General features: G+C 42.2%; 2 protein-coding genes across 7 annotated transcripts in view; one reads left to right on the top strand and one right to left on the bottom strand.

Annotated features, from left to right (window-relative positions):
* The window catches only part of luzp1 (leucine zipper protein 1), a 32,243-nt gene extending 15,435 nt beyond the window's left edge, over nucleotides 1-16,808 (top strand). Inside the window, exons 3-8 of the mRNA XM_077620197.1 lie at nucleotides 5,661-6,004; nucleotides 6,098-8,309; nucleotides 8,561-9,144; nucleotides 9,228-9,389; nucleotides 13,904-14,125; nucleotides 14,245-16,808. Of these exons, the coding sequence (XP_077476323.1) occupies nucleotides 5,882-6,004; nucleotides 6,098-8,309; nucleotides 8,561-9,144; nucleotides 9,228-9,389; nucleotides 13,904-14,104 (3,282 nt within the window). The 5' untranslated portion in view covers nucleotides 5,661-5,881 and the 3' untranslated portion in view covers nucleotides 14,105-14,125; nucleotides 14,245-16,808. The remainder of the gene's footprint in view (nucleotides 1-5,660; nucleotides 6,005-6,097; nucleotides 8,310-8,560; nucleotides 9,145-9,227; nucleotides 9,390-13,903; nucleotides 14,126-14,244) is intronic.
* A 1,098-nt stretch (nucleotides 16,809-17,906) lies between these two features.
* Nucleotides 17,907-25,334, bottom strand: kdm1a (lysine (K)-specific demethylase 1a). 6 transcript variants are annotated; one of them, XM_077620200.1, is made up of 22 exons: nucleotides 25,265-25,334; nucleotides 24,710-24,746; nucleotides 23,498-23,803; nucleotides 23,191-23,389; nucleotides 22,977-23,110; nucleotides 22,805-22,883; nucleotides 22,632-22,724; nucleotides 22,290-22,396; nucleotides 22,122-22,203; nucleotides 21,935-22,029; nucleotides 21,744-21,761; nucleotides 21,224-21,366; nucleotides 20,980-21,070; nucleotides 20,760-20,894; nucleotides 19,920-19,993; nucleotides 19,726-19,837; nucleotides 19,525-19,657; nucleotides 19,241-19,428; nucleotides 18,931-19,045; nucleotides 18,689-18,816; nucleotides 18,477-18,623; nucleotides 17,907-18,406 (listed from the first exon to the last, which is right to left on the bottom strand). In XM_077620200.1, exons 2-22 carry the CDS (start codon nucleotides 24,737-24,739, stop codon nucleotides 18,203-18,205), a joined length of 2,613 nt encoding a protein of 870 aa, XP_077476326.1. In that variant the 5' UTR covers nucleotides 24,740-24,746; nucleotides 25,265-25,334; the 3' UTR covers nucleotides 17,907-18,202. The 6 variants fall into 6 exon arrangements, with proteins under 6 accessions (XP_077476326.1, XP_077476329.1, XP_077476324.1 ...); XM_077620203.1 differs by having other exon boundaries at nucleotides 23,224-23,389; XM_077620198.1 differs by having other exon boundaries at nucleotides 23,191-23,393; nucleotides 23,499-23,803.
* Nucleotides 25,335-25,502: the final 168 nt, after the last annotated feature.

Genomic DNA, 25,502 nt, shown 5'->3' with positions numbered 1-25,502 from the left:
TCTAGAAGAAAATGTTTCCAGAGAATGAAGAACAACTCTTTTTTTATATATTGACACTTCCTTTAAAAATGGCACAATGTCCTAATACGTCTGTCCCTATCTATCTTACGTCATCATTTTGGCCTCCTGCCCGTCCCCTCTCTGCAGCCGCTTGCTGCATTCCTGCTGCAGTAATCCACTCAGGCAGCTTCCTACTCTGCATTCTGCGGGCTAGCTTTAGACGTTTCCCTTTGACTCCCTTTCACACTCGCTCTCTTGCTCTGACTCCTTGGCCTCCTTGAACAGCGTTTTCTTTTTCTTCTGGAGCTGCAATAAATATCTCATGCCAAAGTGTGGGGAGAGAGCACAGAAAATGAGCCAAGCAAAAGGTGGAAGGACATCATTTTAAGAGCCAAACGGGTTGCCAGTGAGTGGTGTCAATTCAAGTATCATGGTGATAATCCATCATCTCATGGATTGAGATTGACACCAATTATTGGCTGGGAGTGGGAGGACTGCAGAAACATCTTGCGTCAAAAATCAATTGGATATCGTCTTCAGAATTAATTAATTGAATCACCAATTCCTAGTTTTCCAGACCAATGGGAATAAAGCATCCGAATGAACTTTGTTTCAATCCTGCCGTACTACAACCGCAGACGTACTTGACGCTTGATTTACTGTCAGTTCCTTCACACTCTGTCTTCCAGCACATCTGGGAAGAGTGTGCGCCGAAGAAGGGGGAACAAAAAACGGATGTGAGGTAGCAGTTTTCACGATAAATCTCTTTTACCACTTCGATAAGCTTTCTAATGCATTTGTACGCTTGGTGGCAACTGGTTACTTTTCTCCATTCTGGCTGGCTCGCCTTGCAGTTGTCACTGACACTCTGCAGGCCTGCTTTACAAATTTAAAATAAAAGCAAGCGTGCTCACGCCATTCTTCTGTTAGAATGTATACGATTTTTGTATACTTTATGACTGCCTGCCTCACTTAAATCACCCAGACAGTGTGTCGGCTCAATGGGTGTCGTCGTTTTGCTACATTATCATGTCAGCGTCAAACTGTGATGCAGCAAGATTTTATTTTTGTGCGTCATAGTTGGATCGGTGCAGAAGTTTAGCCGACGTCTGCTAATCGTCAAAAGTGCTTAAACAGCTGTAAGTGCACAGGAGCTTTAAATAGCGAGCCAGTGGTTCTGTCAAAGAGTCATTTTATAATAGAGTGTAACAGTACAAAAAGACATGTAAGATCGTAAAAAAATGTATTTTTAATATATTAACCAGGGTATTTTTGGAATTGTTAGGTTCATTGAAGAATCTCAACTTTCCAAGACATTTTTTAAAAAGTTATTGTCAAAATACATGACCAAAACACGACTTTTGTGTGTGTTTTTCCGTGCGTGTAATTTCAACACACAGTTTTCCAGAAAAGGCAAAACGGAGATGATAGATTTTAACTTAAATCCTTTTCCTGCCATTTATTAACTTCCTTCATTTCCATCATCTCTTGGTTGTCCCTCACATATGGGATTCAGGGTTGCTTTTAAAGCGCAGCAACAAGACATGGTGGGCGTGTAAGGGGGCCTAAAAAACGCTCAATCTTACTGAGCCGAGACGAGAGAGTGTCTGCCAAATGCTGACATTCACATAAAAGTTTATAGTGCGGACACGTCAAACAAAGCTAAACTGTTCGCACTTGTAAAATGATCAGAATCGTTTAATTGTCCATGATTAGCACCATACGTTATTATTTATACATATCCATGTTATACTGTATAGCAGGGATGCCAAACTCATCTTTATTGCTAGCCACATGGTAGTTTTGACTAATCAGCAACGAATCACTTAGCAAATTGATAGTGGATGAAGCGTTTAGAGGTATTTTTGACCTAAATATTTTCCGAATTGACAAAAGAAGGAAGGCCGTAAAAGTTTTTTTAATTGCATATTTTTTACTAAAACTGAATATACTTTTTAAATTCATTTTATTATGCCTATTGATTTCTCAATGTTCATATACAATTTCAATTTAAAAAAATAAAACAGTTTGCTCTTTACTTTATATGCCAAAGAACCCTTGGAGTATGTCACAGATCCATGGTTTAAATGCCAGGGACAATCGTGATCTTAGTAAACTTTGCAAACCTAAAAACATATTTTTCCCACATAATGTAGGAGCAATGTAAAATAGCCGCACTGACAAGAAGCGAGCTCCGTGACTTTGGCTACCCACTGTTCTGCTCAAATGCACAGCAGCCTTTAATTTCTTTCCCGAGTTTCGGTGTGCGAGACCTACGGTACTTGACAGCACAGGAAACGACAAGCCGAACATTATGGGCTGCTTTGTTTTCGCTTTCTTGGAAAAACTTGAAAAATGCAGGCCAAGCACCAGCTCTCCACCATCTTGTGGCTTCCATTGCTGCGCCAGCATCTCTCCCCAAACACACACACACACACACACACACACACACACACACACAAATACACACTCGCAAGGCCAAACTGGCAAACATCCCGCACATGAAGATGCGGTGGACGTTATTTAGCTTGGAGTCTTTATTAACCGCCATCTTTTAGGCAACGGAGTTTGGAAGCCGCAAGTTGCTCATGTCAAGTGCAAGAGGGGCTATTTTTCCCCCCTCCTGCCTTTTGGTGGGAAGAACAGAATGTACAAGAAAGGCAGCAGGAAGAGAGTGGCTAAAGCCTTTTAATGATATGGTGTGCGATTTTAAACTTTGTGCGTGTGAGAGAAAGAAATGCTTGTCTTTCCAATAAGTTTTATTAAAATTCCCTCTTCTCTTGGGAACCTCAATATCCGATCCGTGGTACCTTTTTAATGTGTCTGCGTCAGAGTTTAGTTTTGTGTAGGACGGTATAATGTGGCGAAACGTACTAAATTTGGAGTCATGGTCTCATTTTCCGTTTACAGTTGAGGAAAGCAACTGCAGCAGTTTTAGCCTGTGGATGTTGACTTTTCTGTCACCGTCTCGCTGGTGAAATGACATTGTTCATGTGTGTGTGGGGGGCGGGCTATAATGCTTGTATTTGTATTTGGGGGCTAACAAATGAGGTTAGAGACAAAAATCTGGTTGTTGCTATTTGGTTTTTAGCCTTTTAGACAATTTAAGGCCGTGTCTTCATATGTTTTGATATACTTTATTATATTACTTTACTTTTAATTGACTTTTTATTCTTTCAACTTGTCTTATTGTCTGCTACTATTACTATATTTCAATATATTTCCTTTATTTTCATTTGATTTTATCAATCTTCAGGGATTTGTAAAAGAAAAAAAATCGGAAGAAAATGTTTTATACTTGGCCAGTGTGTGCATTATCTGTTGCGGCCAAGAAAAAATGTGAAAATGTGGAAATTACAGGCTCCAAATGGCAAGTATAGATATCAAATTTATTTCGACTGTGGGCTTTGAAAGCTCATTTTTCAGTGCCATTGACGACAATGGACCTCTAATGCTTTCAGAGGCAGCCAATGAGTTAATCTTTCTCCCGTCATAAATGCTGCTAATGAGGGCCCAGTCCCGTGATAATCATGCTTCAGGTATGTTGATTGGTTTGGCAGAGGTGGGCCCTTGCCAAAGTCGTTTTGCACGCGCCGCTGCCCATAAAAAGCGCCCCCTTGGTCGTGCTGGTGTGCGTGTAAGTGAGAGATTCTGGGGAGAGATCAGGGAGTGAAGAAGGGAAAAGGAAGCCTGCAGTGAAAGAAAAGGCACAATGAGACCAGATCTTGGACAGTGGATGTCTTAATTCACATCATCTTTTGTTGAGATGTTTCTCAACGTCTTAGTTTCATCCGGAACATCTTCATACTTGTGCAATTCATTCCATTGTGGATTTTCTTTTGATTGTTGGACAGTCTACCAACTTTCACATTTCACAATACAGGTGGAATACCTGGACGTCAATTGGCTTTCACCCAATTTTCCAAAAGATATGCCGGTAAACTCTGCTCAACTGTGACCAAGCATTTCTGGTTCAATAATCAGACCTTAGAATAAATTACAAATCGGAGTCACACAATAAATAATAAGGTGTCTCACAATAAAACTGAATTTGATTCCTTTGTATTCTACAATTTGAATCTTCAACATCACTGTGGATTATTCTATGTGATTCAAATATGGAGAGTAAAAATAATAAAACCACAGTGACCAGAAAGAAATTGTTTGTTTGGTAGTGTGCAACTGTTATTTCCTTTCTTGGGCTTCGCCGATTACCGCTTGTTTAAACCGCCAGACCTCATGAAAGTGCGGAATCATTCGAATAAAAGGCTCTCTTCAGCACGCCACTTTGAGCTTGCCTTTTTTGTTTCCCGGAACCTAATCGGTGCCAGATTGCCTTTTCAAAGTGTTTAATTTTGTGTTCAACAAGATGTTTAATAAATTGTGCGGCGAGTAGATTTTTCCCACACCAAATTAAACAACGGAAAGTACATAAAGTAATTCAGGAGTAAACCATGTTGGCAACTCAACGTGCCCCACAAACTGTTTACTGCAGTGTTGGATCTTTTTTGAAGCGTTAACCATATTTAAAACAACATCAGACTGGCAGTCTTTATTTGTAGTGGTTTTCACCCTTTGAACACGAGTTGAGGGAAGACACAAAGGGGAGTTTGGGAGTGGTTGATAAGTGATGATGTGTGCAGATGTTTTATCCCACCCTCGGGCTGATGGTCAATAGCGGCGCCTGCTTAGTAAAATGAAAGAGAGAATACAGGGGGTAATTGGAGCAGGATAGCCCACCACCTGAATCTTGCATGAGACAAAAGCTCAGACTGTTTGATTTATGGAGGATCTGCTGACAGACGGCCTGTTCTGTGCTACTAATCGGTGTCATGCTGGGGTCTGCAAACTGGGAAGTGGGGATATCAGAGCATCTGATTCTTTGCAAATAAAATATGTATTCAATATTTTCTGAATGGGGATGGTCTTAATATATCCTTTGCGTCACCTGCAGTTTTCAAAAGGCTAAACAGATTCGTTAAACTGGAGGCAACATTTTGGGGGGGCTCTAAATAACAGTGACATCAATGTTTTTATCACGTACATGCCATTATTGCTCTTGGACATGGATTTTGATTACTGTACTATATATTGCACAGTTAATTAATCGTTGTTGATTATTATTCATCACTTATTTCATACAATTGATGCAATTTTGGTCTTTGCAGTGTACTTTCTAATACTTAAAAAAAGACAGACATGAGTCTGGACCACATTGTCACAATGTATTCATCAATGTTCATTGCTAGAAGGGGGTAATGTTGACGTTATGGTGATGGGTGTGTGTGAGCATAGGGCTGTTAGATTGTAAAGGCCTGAGTTATTGAGAAATGCCGCTGTCAGCAGAATTGTGGAGGCGAGCCGAAATCAATGTTAGGAGCAGGAACACTAATGTGCATAGGAGCAACCTGTACAAGCATGTCCAAACCCCCATCCACACTAGCGCATTAAAGAATCCCCACCCCCTACTGCAGTACGTTGAAAGGACAAAGCAAGGTGAACACATATCTTGATGGTTCAATAACAAAGGAGAAAATAACCGCTAAATTATTACACTGTGTTTTAACTTACTTCACTCTTAGGATAACAAATGGAATTGAATTATATTATGAGGGTGTGCCGTGACTAAAAGCACTTTTTCATCTCACCTTCCTTTTTAGATGCAATTGTCCAACTGTCAAGCTGATGCAAAGTTAACGTCTTAAAGCACCACTAAGAACCAGTGCAACTAATCACAGACTACGGACAATTTCACACCAGTGACTGTCTAACCTCGACCTTGACTTGGTCATCACAAAACAAATGTGGACCTCTGCAAATGCACAAATAACCTGAAGATAACACGAGACGCTAGAAAAACAATAAAATAGACGTGGTAAGCATGTCTGACATGACACATCGCCACCAGCGGCACAAGCTACAAAGTCTGAGTAGACGGCTTGATGAATTGGAGGAAGCCACTAACAAGCTCCAGAAGTCTGAAGATGAGTTGCTTGACATTCAGGTTAGTAATGGTTGACTTTTAAAATAAGAGGTGTTTGGAGAATTAAAGTTAGCCGAGAAATAATGTAGTCAATGTGTGAATTATGCTCCACAGGACAAGATCATCCAAGCTGAAGGAAGTAATTCATCCTTGCTTGCTGATGTAGAGGCCCTGAGGAAACGACTCTTGAAAATCCAAGGTAAAGATGAGGAGGTACGCAAAGCGGAAGACCTCTGCCGCATTGTCCGAGAGAAACTGGAGGAGGAAGAAAACCTTACATTTGAATTGAAGGCTGAGATTGAACATCTACAGCGGAGGATGTCAGAACTGGAGAAACTGGAAGAAGCCTTTGGGAAAAGCAAATCAGACTGTAGTCAGCTCTGTCTCAGCCTCAATGAAGAGAAAAACTTAACCAGGAAGCTTTCTACAGAGCTGGAGGCGCTCAAAGATCGTTTAAAGGAATTGGAGGGTTCTGAGGCGAAACTGGAAAAAGCAGAGCAAGCTTTAGCAGCTGACTTTGACAAGTTGAAAGGATTCCGCCAGACCTTTGAGAATGAGCATAAAAGGATACGAGAGAAACAAAGAGAAGATGAGAAGATCATTCTAAAGCTCACAGAGAAACTTGAGCGCCTTGGTATGTCAGTAGATCCTGGTCGAGCAGACTTCATGAGGACAAGAATTGAAGAGGAGCTGTCTTCCACAGGTATCCACACCGCTAATTTGGCTGGACGTAAGAAAGGCCTCGACTACAACATTGGCCTGATGAACAAATCGGAGAATCAGAAGAACATTGGCCTCGCAGGGTCACCCGAGGAGGACAACAAAGTGAGAGAGTTGACACAGGAAGTGGAACGGCTTAAGAACCGCCTCAAACAGCTGGAGATTGTAGAGGATGACTTGAAAAGCTCCGAGTCAAAAAATGGTGAGCTTCACGAAAAGTTCCAGATGGAACGCAATCGGACTCGCCAACTAAGTGAGCAGGTGGAACAGCTCAAGACGCAGCTGTGCAGTAAAGGTGGGACTGGAGGAAACGGAATCAGCAGTGTGGATAAGCAAGGCAACGGAAGTGCTAACATCTGCCCCAACAGCCCTGCCAAGCATCTGGAGAATGGCAAAGCTGAGAATGAAGAGATTGTAAAGGGAAATTTCAGGCAAGAGAAGCCCAAGTATCGCGGTGCTGCATCTGTCACAGAGCCGAGTTCCCCCAAGCACAGGATCAGAGATCTCTCTCCACAGCACAAGAGAGAAAACAAACTGAGGATGAAAGCATTCACCGGCTCAGAGGAGACTTCTGCAATGTCTGCCAAGAGAACCGTCAGTCCTGCACACAAAAGCAGGAGGATACCCAAAACCCAGAATACTTTTGTTTCATCAGATAATGTAACAAAAGAAACAAGCAGAGGAACCGAGGAAAGGGCATACAAGGGAGCCATGTATAGTTCTTTAAATACACCCTCCAGTGACTTTAAAAAGGCGTCCGTTCTCAGTCGCTATCCCCCAGCGGCCAATGACCAGAAGCCCCTGAGGACAGTCCACAGGCAGAGTGATGGGGATGGCAAAAAGAGCAAAATAGAAAAGATTTCTAAATTGTACGGAGGCAGTGACAGTGAATCGAACAGCTCCGACATTGTGCCTGAGAGCAGTACCACTGCACTAGAGACCTCAGACCAGGAATCAATAGACCCAGCTCAAGATTCAGTCTCCTACAGCCTGTCTAAGGCCAATGGATCATACAAAGCCTACAGATCCAATGTCAATCAACTGCTGCCAAATGACCAGGGATCTGAGGGTCATTCCTCTGCTTCAGAAACAGAGTCAATCGGTTCAAGGCCCTCAGAAGCGGAGACTGTAAATGAAATGACTACTACAACCCAAAGCAGTTGGACTGCAACCTCTAGATATTCCAGATATTCCCACATCAAGGACTCTCATTCAGAGGGCTCTTCCACCAGGAGCTCATGTGATGAAGAGCTCCACAGCAGAACAAATTTAGTTGAAAGAGGTACTGGTAACACATCTGGGCTTGAAGTGCAGCGAGTTTGCAGCCCGCGTGAAGCGCGGACGTCAAAGGCCATCATCAAACCTGCTATTATTGAAATCGACAGGAAAGAAATTATGATTTCAGAACCCTTGCCAGCTAATGGAAAGCCCAAAATATCCACCAAACCCATTTTGACCAACCCCAACCCCAATAAAATCACCAGCAGTATAACGTTCTATCCCAACGACGCTAGCTCTTCCAGAACCAGCAGCCGCTGCAGCAGTGTTTCCAGTGAGCCCTTGTCCGCCAAGGAACGCCACACATCCACCAGTAACTTTCTCATCGGTAAGTTGTCCGTCATTTACTTCATTTGATTTCTTCCGTGATGAATTTAGGAATCACCATGTCCCAGCATTTCAAACCTGTGGTTATTTATTAGGCTTCTCTAAAGGTTGAATCAAACATTTTAATTTACATTGGGAACAAATGTATTTAATCTGCACCTATTTTAGTCATAAACTACATCACGGAACAATATGAACTTATAAATGAATGCATACAAATATTTCATTATTTTGTACACTTTCATTGGACAGGCCCTAGTAGTGAACACCTTGGCAGCGTCTCAATCCCTTACGAAATCTCCATCCCCAAGAGCGATATCACGAAACGGCCAAGCCACGACCAGGACTATGGAGCGGATAACCACAATGATTCCTCATCCAAGTCCAGGCTCCACAGCACCTCCCGGGTGGAGAAAACCATTAGGCCCACTGCCTACCAACGCAGCAACTTTAGCCCCCAATCACCAGACACAAACTCTGTTGACCTCAACGACATGGATTCTGCCTTTGAAAGATCAAATAGCCCCACCACCTTCAGCAGCTGGCAAAACCAAAATCATAGGCAGCACTCCCAGGAAGAGCATTTACCAGACACGAAGAATGTAACTTTGAGAAGCACCTGGAAGAACAAAGGCATTGCATCTGATGAGAAGGATAGACGAAGAGCGGGTGGGAGGGGGATTACAGATAGGGGTTCTGAGGATGAGCTGGAAACCGCACAAACATGGAAAGCGTATCTGGCAACAACGGTCGTCTCTGAGGAGTCCGGGAGCCATGGACTGAGAACTGATGGGATTGTGTCTGCTGCAAGGGGAGTCAAACCAACCTCTGAAGATGTAAATATGAGCTAAAAATGGCAGCATTGAAACAAGCTGGATGTTGGTGTTGTATGATGTATGATTCCTCTGTGCGCTTGCAGATATACATGCGGGCCAATGACAAAGAACACGAGGAATCAGTGCTCCATCGTGGTGGAAGTGCCAAGTCTCCGTCAGTGGTAGCAGGAGCCTTGGGAAGGATAGTGCCTCACGCACCTGTCACCTCTCAGTCCTGGAACCGCTCGTACTCGCAACGATCACAGGTACAGCTGTGGACTCAAGATATTATGCCGTTAAAATATTATAATATGTTCTAGTTTCCTTTCCATAAATGATTACTAAGAAAATATTATATGTAATTAAATCACAATCTCCAAATATTCCATTCACAACAGCTAATGAGGCTAATCCTTTTATGGATGTTGTAATGTTGAATACACAGATGATATTGGAGGAAATGGTACATTCAAATGTATCAGCACAAAAAATATTTCTCCTAGTAATCCTTTTGATATTGCAAGCATCTGAACTGAATTCAGGGAAGAATTACTCACTCTCTTGTGGAATCACAGTGGTCAAAGAAAAATACCTCTCTCTGAACCTTGGGTCATTCAGAACACTTTACAAATCCTAAAGAGTTAAAAGCCTGCACAATTATGGTGTTTTGGTTTAAAATCGCATTATGGTGAAATTACGGTGCTGCCAATCAAATATAATGAATCCCACTGAGACAACGTTCAACTTGAAAGTTTGTGTAAATGAGGCATTACTTGCGGTTAGCCATAGGTTCTCCTATAGTACCCAGAACCTCTGGATTCCATACTTTGTAAAAACCTGGCCAGTTGTGGTTTTGTGCAGTAGATCTTCAAAACACATTTGTAGACTACATAACTCCAAATGGTGAGGTTGGATTTAAATGGATAGTCCACTACTAGAGGGGACAATGGTACAAAATACATTAGGTTTTTTGTCGGTATACGCAAAACGTGTGATGCAAAAATGTAACTCTAAAGGCACTTTTGCTCTAAAATAGATGCAGGTATGCACACAGTCTCGGAAACTGTGGGGGTAGTGGTAGAATCGGAATGAATTCCTGACCTGAGTGGTTTACAACCTCACAAATCACTGCTACACTGCCCCTTTTTTGCCACTTCCTCTTTATAAAGACATGGTTAATATAATATCCACTGGTCTCCAAAGCTCTGATTGTGTATTCAGAATAAGATGAATTTTTAGACTGGATTGATTGCATAAAACGCAAGGATAGCGTGTCCAACTGAGGTCAGATCTGCCATCTACTGCCAGATGACTAACTGTCCAAGAGACTTCTCTCTCAATTGCTTAGTTAAGCCAAGCTCAAGAATAGAGTGATCAAATCTTGAAGTCTAATGCCAATTGTTGTATAATTGGCTATTCAAACCTTTAAAGCAATCCTGCGGAATCCTGCCAATTCATCTTCACTACATGGCCTTGACCACAAATCATTCATTAGTTGCACGCTGACAGAATTTGTATGAGCTGGAGCCAATGTTTTCTCTTTCAGTTAGTCTCCTCTTTTTGACCTCCGTCTAACATCAGTCCTACTGGAGTGGTTCTGGTTACATTGGAGCCACTAGATAGGTTTTCAAAATGAACCCCCTCCTCCTGTTTTGTGGCTCAGATGATGTCATTCACCTCAGACCTGATGTACTGCCCATCCTGCCTCTTTCATTCAGTATTTAGTCAATTGTGCATTTGGGGAATTTCCTAAACCTAATTGCTTGAATTGCAGCCCTGATGGAACTATGTTCATCCTGATTTTTTTGGGAGCAACAAAGTGGCCACTTGATTTAGATTGCGGCGGTTAGCGACGCAAATTGACCAGACTGCAAGAAAAACACAGTTCAAATAGTGGTCATCGTTAGTCTTCTCTGTAGTTCTTTCAGTGCAGCCAATAATGTTCGCCTTGGCGCATTTTCGATGGTCTCTACTGCGTTCATTCCCGAGAGGTTTGGATAAATACAGCTGCAGTCAGGACAGTGGGAGATGGGGGATTAGTGTGTGATTGCAGTGTCAAAGGTTGACAGAGGAGGCTTGTATATTACGAGCTTATATGTAGACTCCATGAATGTGGTTTAACGTAAATTGGTCCAAACTAGGCCAATTCTATTGTTCTAGACTTTAGGAAATTCTGTCCATTTACAGAACCAGGGGGACGAGAAAGTTGCAGATATCCCAAATCAATCGTCATTAAGAAGGAGCCAGCCTGACCGCAACAATCATTGATTATTGGGGAAACCTTTTTAACCTCTGGTCTAGTCAGATGCAGAACATTCTTTGCATTGCTGAAGTCATGTCTTTCCTTTAAACAGATTATTACTATCTATTATACATAATTAAACCCACACATCATAGTAACTAAAATAGCTCACTTAACATGAAAGTGTAAAAACTGCATTTGCTCCACTTCTTATGGCACTTGAGTCCATTTAGGCATCAGGAAACCTCATCATGCTTATATAAATGAGATATAATTACAGCTAATGAGAAATACACTAAAAACATCCCGTGTTGAGTCTAAAACCAGAGGCAAAGTCTACTGTATGTCTGGAATACAACTTTTGAGCAGGATCCTCATGTCGGTCCGGACCGCAAATGTAGGTTCGAGGTGGGTTCTGTATAAACTTTCATCCGGACTAAGCAAGCGTGACCATCCATTTTTCGGAAACATATGATCTAAATTCAACAATATTGTGTATTGGAAGAGGTCATTTAATAGTTTGGTTTGGCAAGGCAAAGTCATTCTTATGAATTGTATGTGGAACAAAGGGCAGACAGGTTTTTCTTGGCAAAATAATGGGTATTGCAGAAGCTTCTTTTTGAAATGGCCATTCATGCATGTGCTATACATTTGAGATGTATGCCTTGGTAAGTCTATCCATTATTTACTAATTATTATTTATCATTGTTTACCAGAGTAAAATCAGATGTTTCCAGACTATCAAACACTTTTGGTTGTCTATTTTTTTTAATTTACTGAAAAATTGCTAATATGCTATGTTAACATTTTTTTTAATTTACTGAAAAATTGCTAATATGCTATGTTAACATTTTTTTTATTTACTGAAAAATTGCTAATATGATATGTTAACATTTAGTCTGTTTTTCACCATTTAATTTTTTCACTATTATTAATATATTTTTGTTTTTGGTGTCTGGTGAATATAAATCCCCATAAAAAATACTTATATTTTATGCAATTTATAATGTATATATTACTTTTGCAGTAGTAAAGAATGAAGAATTTGGGTGCCGTCGTTTTCTTGAATAAACGTGAACAGGAGCCGCTGTGGGCTGCCGCCAAAACTTTTAGTGACTTTGCTCTGCCGGGACACATTAACAGCATTTATATTGGGCTGATGTTACTCTTAACCAAATATTGACTCAAAGCCACATGTGGACATGTTCTCATACTCGCCAGCATATTGTACTTTCGCCTGAGAACGTTTATTCTGGATGCGACATTTTTCTCTTCACGCGTTTGCTACCAGGGATCACAAAAGTCATCCTGTTCAAATCCTATTTCTGTACCCACGTTATCACAAAAATCACAATACAGGGCCTTATTTTTTTTCGGAAGCAAAATCCTCCATAGTTCATTCAATATTTTTTGCACTTATAACAAATGCTGAGGCTGCAACTTTTCAACAGCCTGATGTTCCTTTTCCCTTACTTTGTGTAAATGTGGGTGTCAATGTTCCCACTCCATTTGCCAGCTATTATAAGGATTAAAGCTTTACACACACTGCTTATTACTCCGAACACAACGCAAAAGTGTCTTGTTGCAGGCAGCAGGGAACAGTGCGAAACACAGCCCGCTGACCATAGAAGGAGAATATTGCCACCCTAATGTTTCCTTCCCTCGTTGACTTGGAGCAGGAAGTGACCGCAATGGCACGCCCATCTGCAGGCCTGGCGGGTGACTTATTTCCTGTCTGTTTCCCTCCGAGACGCAGCGAAAGCAGTCCGGTCGGTCCAGCTCTAATCGAAGCTAATTAGCCCCAATGCCCATTAAAACTCCGTTCCCGAGCAAACAAGCCTGGCGCACCAAATGGAATTCGAGGCCACAATTTTTTACTCTTTCATGAATGTCTTCCCGTCAACACATCTTAGAACAGTCATTCATTAATTACAGAGACCATTAATTGTTAGTGATAGATTTTCCTTTGTGAACTCTTAGTATTTTATTATAAACCAAAGATATTAGGATTTTGTCACAACCATCCTCAATGTGGGGTCGTGTTTTTTAGCTATAAAATAGCAAATAACAGCCTAGCTACTATACTAATGTATATCTAAACTGTTGGTTTGTTCTTCTACTTTTTAATAGTAACACTAAAACTCAGTTAAAAATGGAGTGAAAAGCTTCACATTTTTTAATTGACTTTATTAAAGGCTACAATAAGGGAATTTAAAATGAAAGCAAAACATATTTTGGACTCAAATATACCCAAAAGAGTGTCAGAAAGAGCTTTTATAATGAAATTATTACTGCCCTCTGTTGGTTGCAAAACCACCTTTTGTGATTACCAATCCCGTTCTCCCCTTCTGTGCTGGTAAATGGCATTAAATATCTCACTTTGCAAGGTATTTTGTTTTCAAAAACTCAGTACCTAAGAAAAATCATGCTTTAGTACCCAAAAGGATACAAAAAAACTAAGAAAATAATGGTCCAAAACTGCTCAACATGGTCTTAGTTCATTGTTAGTCACCTTTCTCCCTTTTTTTTCCTCCACAGGGTGCAAATCCGGAAAATGTATCATGGAAACAACACTTATCCGCCGCAAATTCCGTCCCCCTGGAAAGCACACACGACCGTACGTCCAAAACCACGGTGTTATTGTCCAAAGGGGAGCAGTGGTCTAGTCGGGGTCAGGCGTCGGGAAAGAGCGGCATGGCTAGTCGGGTGGGGAGCCATCGGCAGACTGGGCATCATTAGCCAAACCAAGTGGGAGGCCAGGTAAGATGAGCACAACCACAAATCCTCAAGGACACTAATCTTTAATCCTCTATAAATACATTTTTTTTTAAAAAGAATGACATTAATTAATATTTCGCAATTTTTTTTTTCTCCCACAGATGCCTTAGTAGGAATCACGCGTCATCATCTCCAGCTCACTGCAGCTTTTTTTGAACAAGCAAGGACAGGAAAAAACAACCACAGCTATGTTTAAAAAAAAGAAAAGAAAAAAAAGAAGACAAAGCCTCCCATCCTAAAAAAAACAACTTAACTGTGACCTTGAATGCACGTCAAAACGTAAACATCTCTTCCTCTTCTGCTTGTTTGGATGTATTCTATACTTGGCTTCTAGACGTGACAAAGAAGAGCGTATCACTTCATCTCACCAGAAACTGCTGCGTCATGTCGATTCCCTTGAAAGGATGCTGACACTTTCAGCGCGACCAAAAAAACAGGAAGCAAATTACTCAGTTCCGCACAAGTGGGGGTGGGAGAGAGCCATCCATTTTCCCTATGAAACCGTCTTAGCATGTTTGGTAGCATTTCACACGTATTTGCACAAACATTTCTCCTAAAATGGTTCCCCGATTCTTTCCCACGGGGACTATTTTTTTCATGCTCGCTGGTGAACTGTCATTGGCTTCCTGTTGCGTTATCGTTTCTGCTTCCGCAATCCAATGCAATGCACATGTAGGGGGAAATAATATATTTTGTTATTAATCAGCTTCAGTACTATATTTCCTATGGTGCTTTATTTTCTTGTAAAACCGTTATCGGTGACCGGGATTACAATCGGACGCGCAAAGCTGGAATTCGATTCGCACGCTGGCTAGGTTTTGAGTTCAAGTGAAATTTTTAGTTTGGAATGACACCAGTTGAAAATAATGTTGTTGTTTTTTAAGAACAAAGTTCCATGTCTTGACTTATTTATAGCCCATGTGCGCATGCATGTAAGCGGCATCCTTTAGCATTTCCTCAAATTTGCTTCATGAATTTATTGACAAAACACAAAATGTGCTTTAACTCGAGCATTTATGCAACATTGCTGCTAGGAATACAATTACTGGATACAGCAATGGCGTAGAAAAATGCTGCTAGAAAACTTCACTCCATTGACTTTTTCCTCCATTTTCATCTTTGAGGGGAAATACAATGACCGAATATCTGATTTTTGCAGCAGAATGCAGCTTCCGATGCAAAAAAATATAATAATTTTAGGTAGGAATTGTGGGTGCACATGCCAAGGGTTTCCCAGGGAACAAGAATCCGTCACGGGATAATGACAAACGGCCTTATGAAAGGTTAAAGTTGTCGGCCATGTCTAATCTTGTCTTTTTGATCTCATCTGACTGTGAGCCGTCCGTCTAAATGTGGTAGCGCGTTGGGCTTCCGATAGATCAGCGTGTCCGCTTTCATTAGCGTTGTGGTTAATTTGCTGACATGAATGTTGAGCGAATTTTGAGGGGATGTGGATTGTGACATCACTCTAGCGTTTCTTTAAATGGCAACCTGGTGACGTACTGTTTTACTCTACTTCATTCTCTTCCTCTCAACTGACTCAATGGAACTAAATTTGAGATTGTAACACTCATTTTAAAAAAAAAAAGCTCACGAAAAAATTCAGTAGAAAGACTTTCATTCGCCACGTCTTATTTTCATACTCCCAAAACAATCCCAACATGCTGTGACCAACTTTTAATGTACTGTCAGAACGTAGCGAACGCTAACTTGAATGCTTGGACTTCCAATGAAATGAGTCTGTTGTCCATCAAAATGTCGTTTGTGACTTTTCCAACCCTCCGAACTCAGATAAGTCTTTACATAAATAGTTATTTTCCATCCTTCCTATTGTCGTCTAGCTGCCAGTTCTCGGTGTTATTGGGTAAACTGTAATCTGCATTTAACCAGCACTTAACTTTAAGATCTGATATGGATTATCCTGTCGGTTTTTTGTCTGTTTTTGTATTTTTTTGGGCTGCTTTGTGATCCCGTCTTTTGCTTTGGCACTAGGAAAGTGAGTTCCATTTTTATCCTGTGCCAAAATCATTCCGCAATGTTTGCTTTCCAGCTGGATCAACATTTTATGACTTTGTTAGAAGCAAAAAGTAAAGGATGTCTTATTTTTGGAAGCTGATAGATTTTATTTAAAGTAAAGAAAAAAATGTAATTTTGTAAAGTGGGCCATATTATTGGAATATATTTGTCCATTTTGGTTTTAAGAACAATATATATAAATATATATTTTGTGTTATGATACACTCCTGGAGAGTTTGCGTGTTAAAGTACATTTCCACCACATCCGTCATATTCGGGCTTTGTGCGTCTTCTGCTGTTTGTTGTGCCAAAGAAAGAAGCTTGCACACAAATGGGAATTTTTTTGGACCGTACCATCAAACCGACAGGGGGTTGTGATGCTTTTGTGTAATATTACGTCGCGTGCAGACATAATCATGTAATCGCAATAAAAAAAAGGCTTTTATGTCTATGCATAAGCCGCCAAAGTGTGGGGGGAGGAGGCTGCTTGTGACTTTTTTTTGTTTGTTGGTTTGTTTGTTCACCTTTTAGATTTAATCCATTGTGCATGTTTTAACTCTCATGTGGCATGTAGGTAAGCTGCCAACTGTACAGCAGACCATATGTATTCTAATAAAAAATAAAAAGCAACACGTTTGTAACACGCTGACTGGGTGCAAATGTGTGCTTTTAATGTTGGGTTTTTTTTCGCTTTCATTGGCAGCTTTTCCATGGTGGAATGCAAAAAGTCAGCGCTTTACTTGTTGCAAATGCAGGTGTTCTTTTTATTCCGCTACCGGTTGCTCGTTTTAGCCGTTTTATGGTGATGATTACGGTAGACTGCACACGGTTACTTGACGTCTTGTGCCAGAGTTGCATTTCGTTGCTAATAAAAAGGTGAGGAAAAGCATGGCTGCAATTGACGGTTGTAGACGGCGAATCTGATTGGACTTCTGATTGTTGAGTTTGACAACCAACCCTGTTCTCCCCACAATTACCTTAACTAGTTGGCAGCAAATCGTACATGCTCGCCAAATGTCTGTTAATCAAATTGCAATGTGGGGAACTGAAAGTTCCTCCTGGAAGTCGAACAAATGTGAGTTTTACGGTATTTGTACTGGCTGTTGTTCTCTCAATACAGTGTAACTATTTGTCGCTTTATTTTGCTACTAGTAAGTGATGCACATGCATTAAGAATTGCTATTTTTTGACTCTGAGGCACATAGTTACCTTTGTTTTGGGTTGTCAATAGTTTATTTTTTCTGCATGTTGCTTGTATTTACAAAAAAATGTTGGTTTATGTGAAGATATTTAGCTTATTCGCATGTGTGCAATTGGTTGTCGAAATTATCATGAATTAAATGGATTATAGATTAATGTGGTTAACTCGGTCACTACAGTGGACATCTGTTCTAATGTTGTAATTTGATTGATTTATTAACTGCTGTCTTAGGTTGAAAGTGTGTTGTGGTTTGAGGTAAATTTATATTGAAAATACAATATAATAATATAAACTTAACTCACTCACTTTAATTGAATATACTATATTGGCGCCTTAGCTGATGTTTGAGACCCTTGTACTGTAGAAATGTCAAAATAATAACTCATGCAAAAAAGCGTGATTGCGTCTGACTAGTCTAATGTAGGTTCATTTTTCATTCCCTTCTAAATACAATTATGTGAATATATATAAGTTGTATAGGTTTTCATGGCCAATATATTAAAATGACATTTTCTCATAGCCATCATATTCAAAGACAACTTCAAGTTGAGGTTTCAGTTTTTTAATAAGAAAACAATAATTAAAAAAAAAAAGTAATGGCAGGGTTGAAATACATCAATGCCAAGAACAATTTGAATAAATCTTTTTCATACAAACTATACTACACTCTGCAACTTCACTGAGAACATGTCCGGCTACAGTTGAATGGCATTTTTAGTGTGAAGACTTCCTTCTGTCAGGCTCGGACATATGAATAGATGAACTAAGTCCACGCTTCACAAATAAAACCACGTATTCCCCTTAAAGTCTTAGGAATGTCGCGGCGGGAAAAGTTTTCACTTTCAGACTGTGGCGGCGGCCGGCTGAGCCTGAGGCGGATTGCTGGCGGCGGTGGGCGCGGCCTGCCTGGGCAGCGTGTACATGGCGCCCAGGAACTGGTCGGCGATGCGTCCGGCTTCTCGGAGGCCGCTGAGGAGGGCGCCGTGCACGGTGGCCGGGTAGTTTCGTATGGTGTGCTCGCCGGCGAAGAAGAGTCGCGGCACGGGCTGGAAAAGACGATTCAGGTTGAGCGAGGAGGCAGCGTCAAATTATTATTATTTTTTGGGGTGTCCTCACCTGCGAGGCTCCCGGGATGGCGGGACCCGGCGTGATGGGTTGAGCCATCAGATCGTAGTCGTTTCCCGAAGAGCCGGCAGCCACGTACGAATAGGACCCCCGCGCCCACGGGTCGGCTCGCCAACGTGTCACTACCGTCTCCTTGGGCTGCGGCGGGGGTGAACGGGGTTATTGATACGTTCCCGATATCTGGCGGTCCTAAGTTGGCGAACCTGAGGAACGGCGCTGCTCCCAAAGATCCCCTTGAGGATGGCCAGGCAGCGTCCCACGATGACGTCGTCGCTGATGTTCTCCATGATGCCGGCCGCCTCCCCCGCCATCAGAGCAAGCAGGATGGGAGCTGAAGGAGAGTGAGTCACACTTGTTGGTTGCCATTGACGTCCATTGATCCGTTTTGAATGGGATCAAAACCGGTCGGACGTCTGACGCCATCAATAGACAACAAACTAATCACCTTTGTACAGGTTCCAGAAGAGGAAGAGCTCGCCCCGACTGGCCGTGGTGGATCCCACGTGACCAAACAGATTGACGCTGGGGTCCCAGAACACGCGGTCGAAACACAACACCACCTTGCAAAGAGAAAGAACTTTCAGGAAAATGTGGAAGGATTTCCTACGAGAACTTCCGTGTGAGCTCCATCTGGTGACCATATCTGGTTTTGCGGCACATTGCGGCAAAACAGAAACATTTCGAGGCAAGGCCACCAGCGTGGCTTTCAAATGTCACTGCGGAAGACGATGGCAATCCAAGCTCCTCCCACTCACCTTGTTGAGGTTCCCAAAGCCCATCCTCTGTATGGCGGAGGTCTTCCACTCGGGCAGCGGCGGGACAAACTGCACGGCGGGCGGCTGCTGCTTGAGCACGCCGAGCGGCAGCGTGCACAGGACGGCGTCGCACTTGTAGATGAACGTCTGCGTGGCCGAGCGGGTGTTGACGGCGATGACCTCGCAGCCTGGAAGGAGATGCGGTGAGAAAAAGAACAACAACAAAAAAACTCGGTCAACAGACCACAAGGTCTAGAATTGCAATCGGGATGAATCCCACTCACCAGAAGCCGTGTAGCGAACCTGCCGCACCGCTGTGTTGAGTTTGATGTCCAATCCCTCCGCCAGAGCCACGGGCACACACGAGTAACCATTTCTCACGGTCAAGTGGCTGCCGGTAAACTCAAAGTCGTCATCCTGCGGACGGAAGTCACAGGTGAGCCGAGCGGCGTCGCGGTTTCCCCATTGAAAAGCCCGGGACGTACCTGATCCCAGTGTTTGAGGGAGAGGGTGGAGAGCGGCGTGGCATTGGCAAACTCTAAATTGGCAAAGTGCCAGTCAAGTATCTGGCGGTCTCTGGAGGACAGGTAGACGTCACTGTGGACGCAAAAAGGAATATGCAAATTAAAAAACGGCTAAAACAATGCCCTTTTGAAGAAGTGTCATTTAGATCGCTCACCTGGGTGGGTTGGCCTCAAGCTCCTGGAGTTTCTCCTCCAGTTTTCCCTGTTGCTCCTGCAACTCGTCGTATTCCTGCACAAAGCGCAATATTGTGTCAATTGACAGCTGTGCCGCACACACTCGTGCAAAGTGTGTTTGAAAAAAAGGACGCTCGTTTAAATACTATGAAATTGAATAGATTTCTTCATTAGATCTGTATTGCTTAATTTATTTCATTACTTCTACTTGAAATTTAAGGGCCTCACTTAAACACCAAATGAATTAAATACAGATTTATTGCTGCTGTGAATTTAAAGCAGTTTTTTACTCGCTGCCACCCTCCCAGTCCAAACGGGATAGGACATCTTTTGCCATCAGGGGGACGGAAATAAACATTTACTGTCTTCCCATTTGGCAGGGGAAGGGGGAAAAATGGAAATAGCCTTCAACCCCCCCCCCAAAAGAAAGAAAATGTAAGCACCCATGCTAATAATACATCTTGCTCAGGCATTAAACCACTTAAACATAGCCTGTCTGCTTTACTAAGATAGCATTGCATTAAAGGATTCCTTGCTACCAATTATGACCTTGAGGAAATCTAATTGTGTCTCAAAGTAGCAGCGGACATGTCCAATGTGGACAGGCGGCGTGTCATGTAAAGCCACAACGCCCGCTCGGAAAGAGTTTCCTTCTGTAACGCAAGTGGGGAACGTCATAATTGAAGCCTCGGTGCAGACGTCTCGAGTTTCAATGTCGCTGGAGAATCCGTCGGCGTCGCCGGGACAAAAATTCCCACGGGTGCATGCCCAAGTGTGTATTGTGGCTGTGCGTGTGTGTGTGTTGCAATCCGTGAGCTCACTTTGCAGAGTGACGTCAGGTCTCTGTGCTTACTCTTCACCAGGAACTCAGCGGTAATATCTCGAGGAGGTTTGACGTCGCTGGCTTCTTTGAATTGCTGGTGAAGCTCCTTTACCCGCTCCTTGGTGGACACCATCTGGGATGGAGGGAAAAAAAAAGGTCAGCATTCCATTCACTGAATTTCAGAGAATCCTTTTTTTTGAGTTTGAGAAGTTCCTCACCTTATTAAGAAGATCTCGCAGCTCTTCTTGTGTCTTCACAATCTTGTTCCAGTGTTCTATCTGCTCATCCTTAACATGCTTTTCCTGCAGTCTGCGCGTACAAGAATGTAGATTGTTAGGTGATGTGCAGAAGTATAGAATGTATTCTTGTGAATGTTATTTATTAGGATGAGAAGTTAAAATTGGTATCCAGCATAGGGGTAAAACAGCCACAGGGTCCCAAATGCTAAGTGCTCAAACTCACTGTATGACCACCTCCAGTGCCTGTCCCAAGGAGACGGGCTTATTATTGAGGAAGTTAAAGTCCAGCTGGTGGCTGAGGAAGGAGGTGGCCTCCAGCAATCTGTTAAACTCCTGCTCCACCATCTCATCTTTCTCTTTGGGCACCTGGTCACACAAAAAGAAAAATCTATCAAATTGACCAACAAGGCATCTAAAATAAGGTATGCATTTACGATAAAATGTAACAGTCAGTTGACTATTAATATTTTCACACAATGCAGGGGCTTGGTTTTTCTTCCAACTAAAGGTACCCTGACTTTGGAGTGATTAATTAGTGTTATTTAATTAAATCTATGTTCAATTTTGTAGTTCTCATTTGCTGCATCCATCCTTTTATCCGTTGTCAAAATGTAAACTAATAAAAAGCTTAGGCTACTCAAAAAAAGGAGACCCCAGCAAAGTGAGAAGGGAAATGGTGTTCCTTAATATTTCATATTCAGTATAACAGAAGACAAAGATGATATAAGTAAGCCAATACATACACTAGTGCACCGTTCACCCTGAAGTTGTTCAGCAGGCGCCCAAACAGGAGAGGGAAGGAGAAAGAGAGAACATATTAGGTGGAATTTAAAAATATATATATGTATACGTGAAATTAAGTAAAAACGAATTGAATTTAAACAGTTTTGCAATTCCATGCGCTCCTTCTTACATTCAAGCTGGTCATACTCACAGCTTGGCCATTGGCTTCATACAGAGGGCACTTCTGTTTAATCTTAGCCAACTCCATGTTAACCTGCTTACTGACAACTGCCATAGGATTCCCTCCTATTCAAACACAGACCAAAAAGAATGCAATATTTATAAACAGCAGCGCTCCCTATCACATTTTTAAGTAAAAATGGGTGACTCAATCATACCCAGGCCCGTCACCACCATGGCGCCGAGATCGGCGACGTAGTTGCCCTTCCTAAATGTGGCCACCCTGCCGCCGACGCGGTCCTTAAAAAAAAGAGAGAAAATTCCAACAGTGAGACACAAAAAAAAGGAAATTTAAGACCCAAATGAGAATTGTACAGCTTACACACCCTGGATTCTAATACGGTGACGTCCATCCCGAAGCTTTGTAGCTGGCGGGCTGCGGCCAAGCCGGAAACCCCTCCGCCAATCACGATCACCTTTCCGGTTTTCTTGGCTAAAATTCAATCAGACGTATTTTCAAAGATTGCAAATGGAAACGTTAGACTGGATGATGTGATTTTTTGTTTGATTTTTTCAGATTGTCTCTATTCCTACATCAAATACATTAATTTATTCAATATTATTGAACCGTTTCCTTCGCTTTCATGAAAAAAGATTCTTCTTAATAGGTGTTGTATGTCCCTTTAAATGGAATGTCATCACATTGTTAGTTTGTTATGTCAACTCACTAGGTAAAGTCTTGACCCTTTTGTAAATTCCAAAATTGATAAGCCCGTGCCGTTCCAGGTAGCTGTGTATTCTATGGACCAACACGGCATCACCTGAAAGTATAGAAAATAAGTTGAAATGAAATTTAAAAAGAAAAGTATTCTATTATTCTAATTACGATGAAGTTTCTTACTGTTGTATGGCGCTTCGAGCTGCTGTGCGGTGATCTCAAAAGTCAGCTGGATTTTGGGGTTGTCCAGCCACAATTGGAGCTAAGAGGGAATTAAACAAAAACCACCATATGAGATTTGAAGATAAGTTTTTATTTTTTGAAGAGTAGGCCAAGCGGAGTTAGGTGCGCTTACTGTGCGGTTGCGGATATATAGGAAGACCTTTTGGGTCTGCTGTGGGCCGCTAATGATGTCAGGGAAGCAAGCGGCTTCTTGGGATGTCATGCGGTCGTGAGGGAGACGACTCTGAAAAGCAGCGCCTTCCACACCTGATTACGAACATAGTCTGTCAAATGTCTGGATTGACCAAAGGGCACTACAACAAAACAAGTGTTTTTTTGTCCATCACCTGGCAGTCCTTCCAGACGAAGGCAAGACTCACCAGACGGTTCCTCGGGTTCACTATCGTTCTCCTCTTCCGGCGGAGGGGCGGGCGGCGGGATGACCTGCTTGCGCTCTTTCTCCGCCTTGGCGTTCCTCTCCTCCTCGGAGTAATATTCGTCCTCAGACAGATTGGCCAGGCTCTCGTCCATCTCGCGGTACTCCACCTGCAACAGTAGGCACAATAAAAGCAACATTAAAACCTGAATTGCTCCAAGACCACACGGACATTTTTCAACGGACTGTCGGCGGCGCCGAAATTCTATAATGTTTACCTTTTGCCGCTTGCGCCGGCTGGTCCGGCGGACTTCGGCCGAGTCCGGGTCCAGCACGCCGGGGCCTCCTCCGCCTCCCTGGTGAGGCAGAGGGGCTCCCGCCGACTCACCGCTCGGGGACGACCTCTCTTTCTTCTTGACGTCCGCCGGTCCCGCGGTTGAGACCGAAACGGCCGTCGGGCCGTCGGCGCTCTGCGTCCTGTCGCCGCCTCCCGCCGCGCCCGCCGAGGATGAGGAGGATGAAGACGAGGACCCAGCGTCTGCCTTCTTACTTGACAACATGATGGAAGATGTTGGAGGCCTCTCCTGTTGAGGGCGCAAAAGATCAGGCGAGGAACGAAATGCTTCATTCGCCATGTTGAAATGCATCAAAATGGTAGCACAGTGAACCCCTGCCGGTGGTAAAATGTTCAAGGTGTGTCCAAATTGATGCAAAAACAAATAATAAATTGAATAAATAAGAGTCAAAGGCAGTGAAATGTGACCATTCAAAGCTAGTTCTCCCAGTTTAAATGAAATGACATCGATCGCTGTCAATGGCGAGCAAAGAATTACTAGTATTATCTTATTAGTACATCAAAAATTACTTCTTTTTTTAAAAAAAATTACATTTTTCTACAATTACAACAGGGGGAAATGGACATATTTTCTTTAAAAAATGATTACAAACATAAAACTACAATCATGGTGCATTTTTATTCAAAGGGGTTAAGGTTTAAACTGTCTATTATAAAATATTTTAGAGTTGTTTATACACTAAGAAGATTTGGGGGTTGTTGGTGAGGGTTCACTTTACTATAAACTAAAAATGATAACTTGTGACTGTGATCTACTGCAACCCAAAAAAAAACAGTGTCTTGTTTGTGATTGTATGAATCAAGTAGTGCAGTCAATTCATTGGCTGCCACTGACAGCAATAAACATCCTATTTTTTTAACAGTTCCAAATAGGTTGAACGTCCATCGCCGTCAATGGCAGAGAATTGTGATCATTCACTTCCACCTTTCCCATATTGTGTGGATTGGACATCTATCGGCGTCATTGAAAGCTAATTTCCTGTTTAGTGTGTTACAACATGCGTATTACCAGCAACCAGTGCCACCAAACACATAAAAAAGTCTGGATGGATTAAGTGGCGTGATTCGTGCGTGGATGTCATGGTTTATGATCAAAATGGATGCTCTGTGGTACAATAATTTGGTCTTGTTTTACCCATTTCTCCGTGCACCTGGTTATATCCATTCAAACGCTGAAGAGATGAAGACAGAACCAGAATAAACAGGGTCACCAACAAAAGTGGCCTTTAGAAAAACAATCAAAAATTCGGCTTGGATGCAAAATAAGTAGAAATCATTGTTTTATAGTTTATGGGCATTTTTGATTCATCATTACCTTCTTTTATGGACACTACACTCGAGTTGGCTAGCAATGACTGCAATAATCGCATTTAATAGACTATTTTTGCTCTCGATCTTCAAAATGAACTTAAGGCTACATTCATAATCATACCAGGTTTAAGGGAAATTAACTTGTTTGTGATATATCCTGCAGATCGTATTAATAAGACATCCCCGTCTTAAAAACATGACCAGGCTACACTAGCTGCTAACAATGAGACCGGCTAGCAGTCACCTAAAAAAAGGGGCGATCGCCCGCCCCCCCAAAAAAACTCACTTCCGATCATGTGGCGGTAATATGTTAGGTACATCATCAACAGCGACTTGATGATTAAATATATTTATGAATGATGATTAATATGAAAATTACCTCGCAATCCCCCGCAGATGTCAACACAAAGAACGCACAGTGCTTCGAGACAACGCTGCTGCCAATGAACTCGATACTGATTGGCTGAACCGAGGGTTGGCCATAACGTAATATTCATTTGATTGGCTAATAATTCGATCAGTTAAACCCGCCGTAGAAAAATATATGGCGGTATATCTGATCTCAGGTCTGCCAATTTGGACGTCTGCCTATACAAACACATAACTATATGAAGAAT

This window comes from Stigmatopora argus, chromosome 15 (assembly GCF_051989625.1).
Source record: "Stigmatopora argus isolate UIUO_Sarg chromosome 15, RoL_Sarg_1.0, whole genome shotgun sequence".
In the NCBI taxonomy this organism is placed as follows: domain Eukaryota; kingdom Metazoa; phylum Chordata; class Actinopteri; order Syngnathiformes; family Syngnathidae; genus Stigmatopora; species Stigmatopora argus.
This window is presented reverse-complemented; position numbering and strand designations above follow the sequence as displayed.

Bases quoted from the DNA above. Each gene is read 5' to 3' on its own strand.
- kdm1a (XM_077620198.1), bottom strand. From the start codon at position 24,739: ATGGATATAACCAGGTGCACGGAGAAATGG. The intron at 20,895-20,979 runs GTGAGGAACTTC...CCTCCATCCCAG, and splicing joins TGCGAGATCTTCTTAATAAG to ATGGTGTCCACCAAGGAGCG. The intron at 18,624-18,688 runs GTTCGCCAACTT...CCCCCGCCGCAG, and splicing joins GGAGCAGCGCCGTTCCTCAG to CCCAAGGAGACGGTAGTGAC.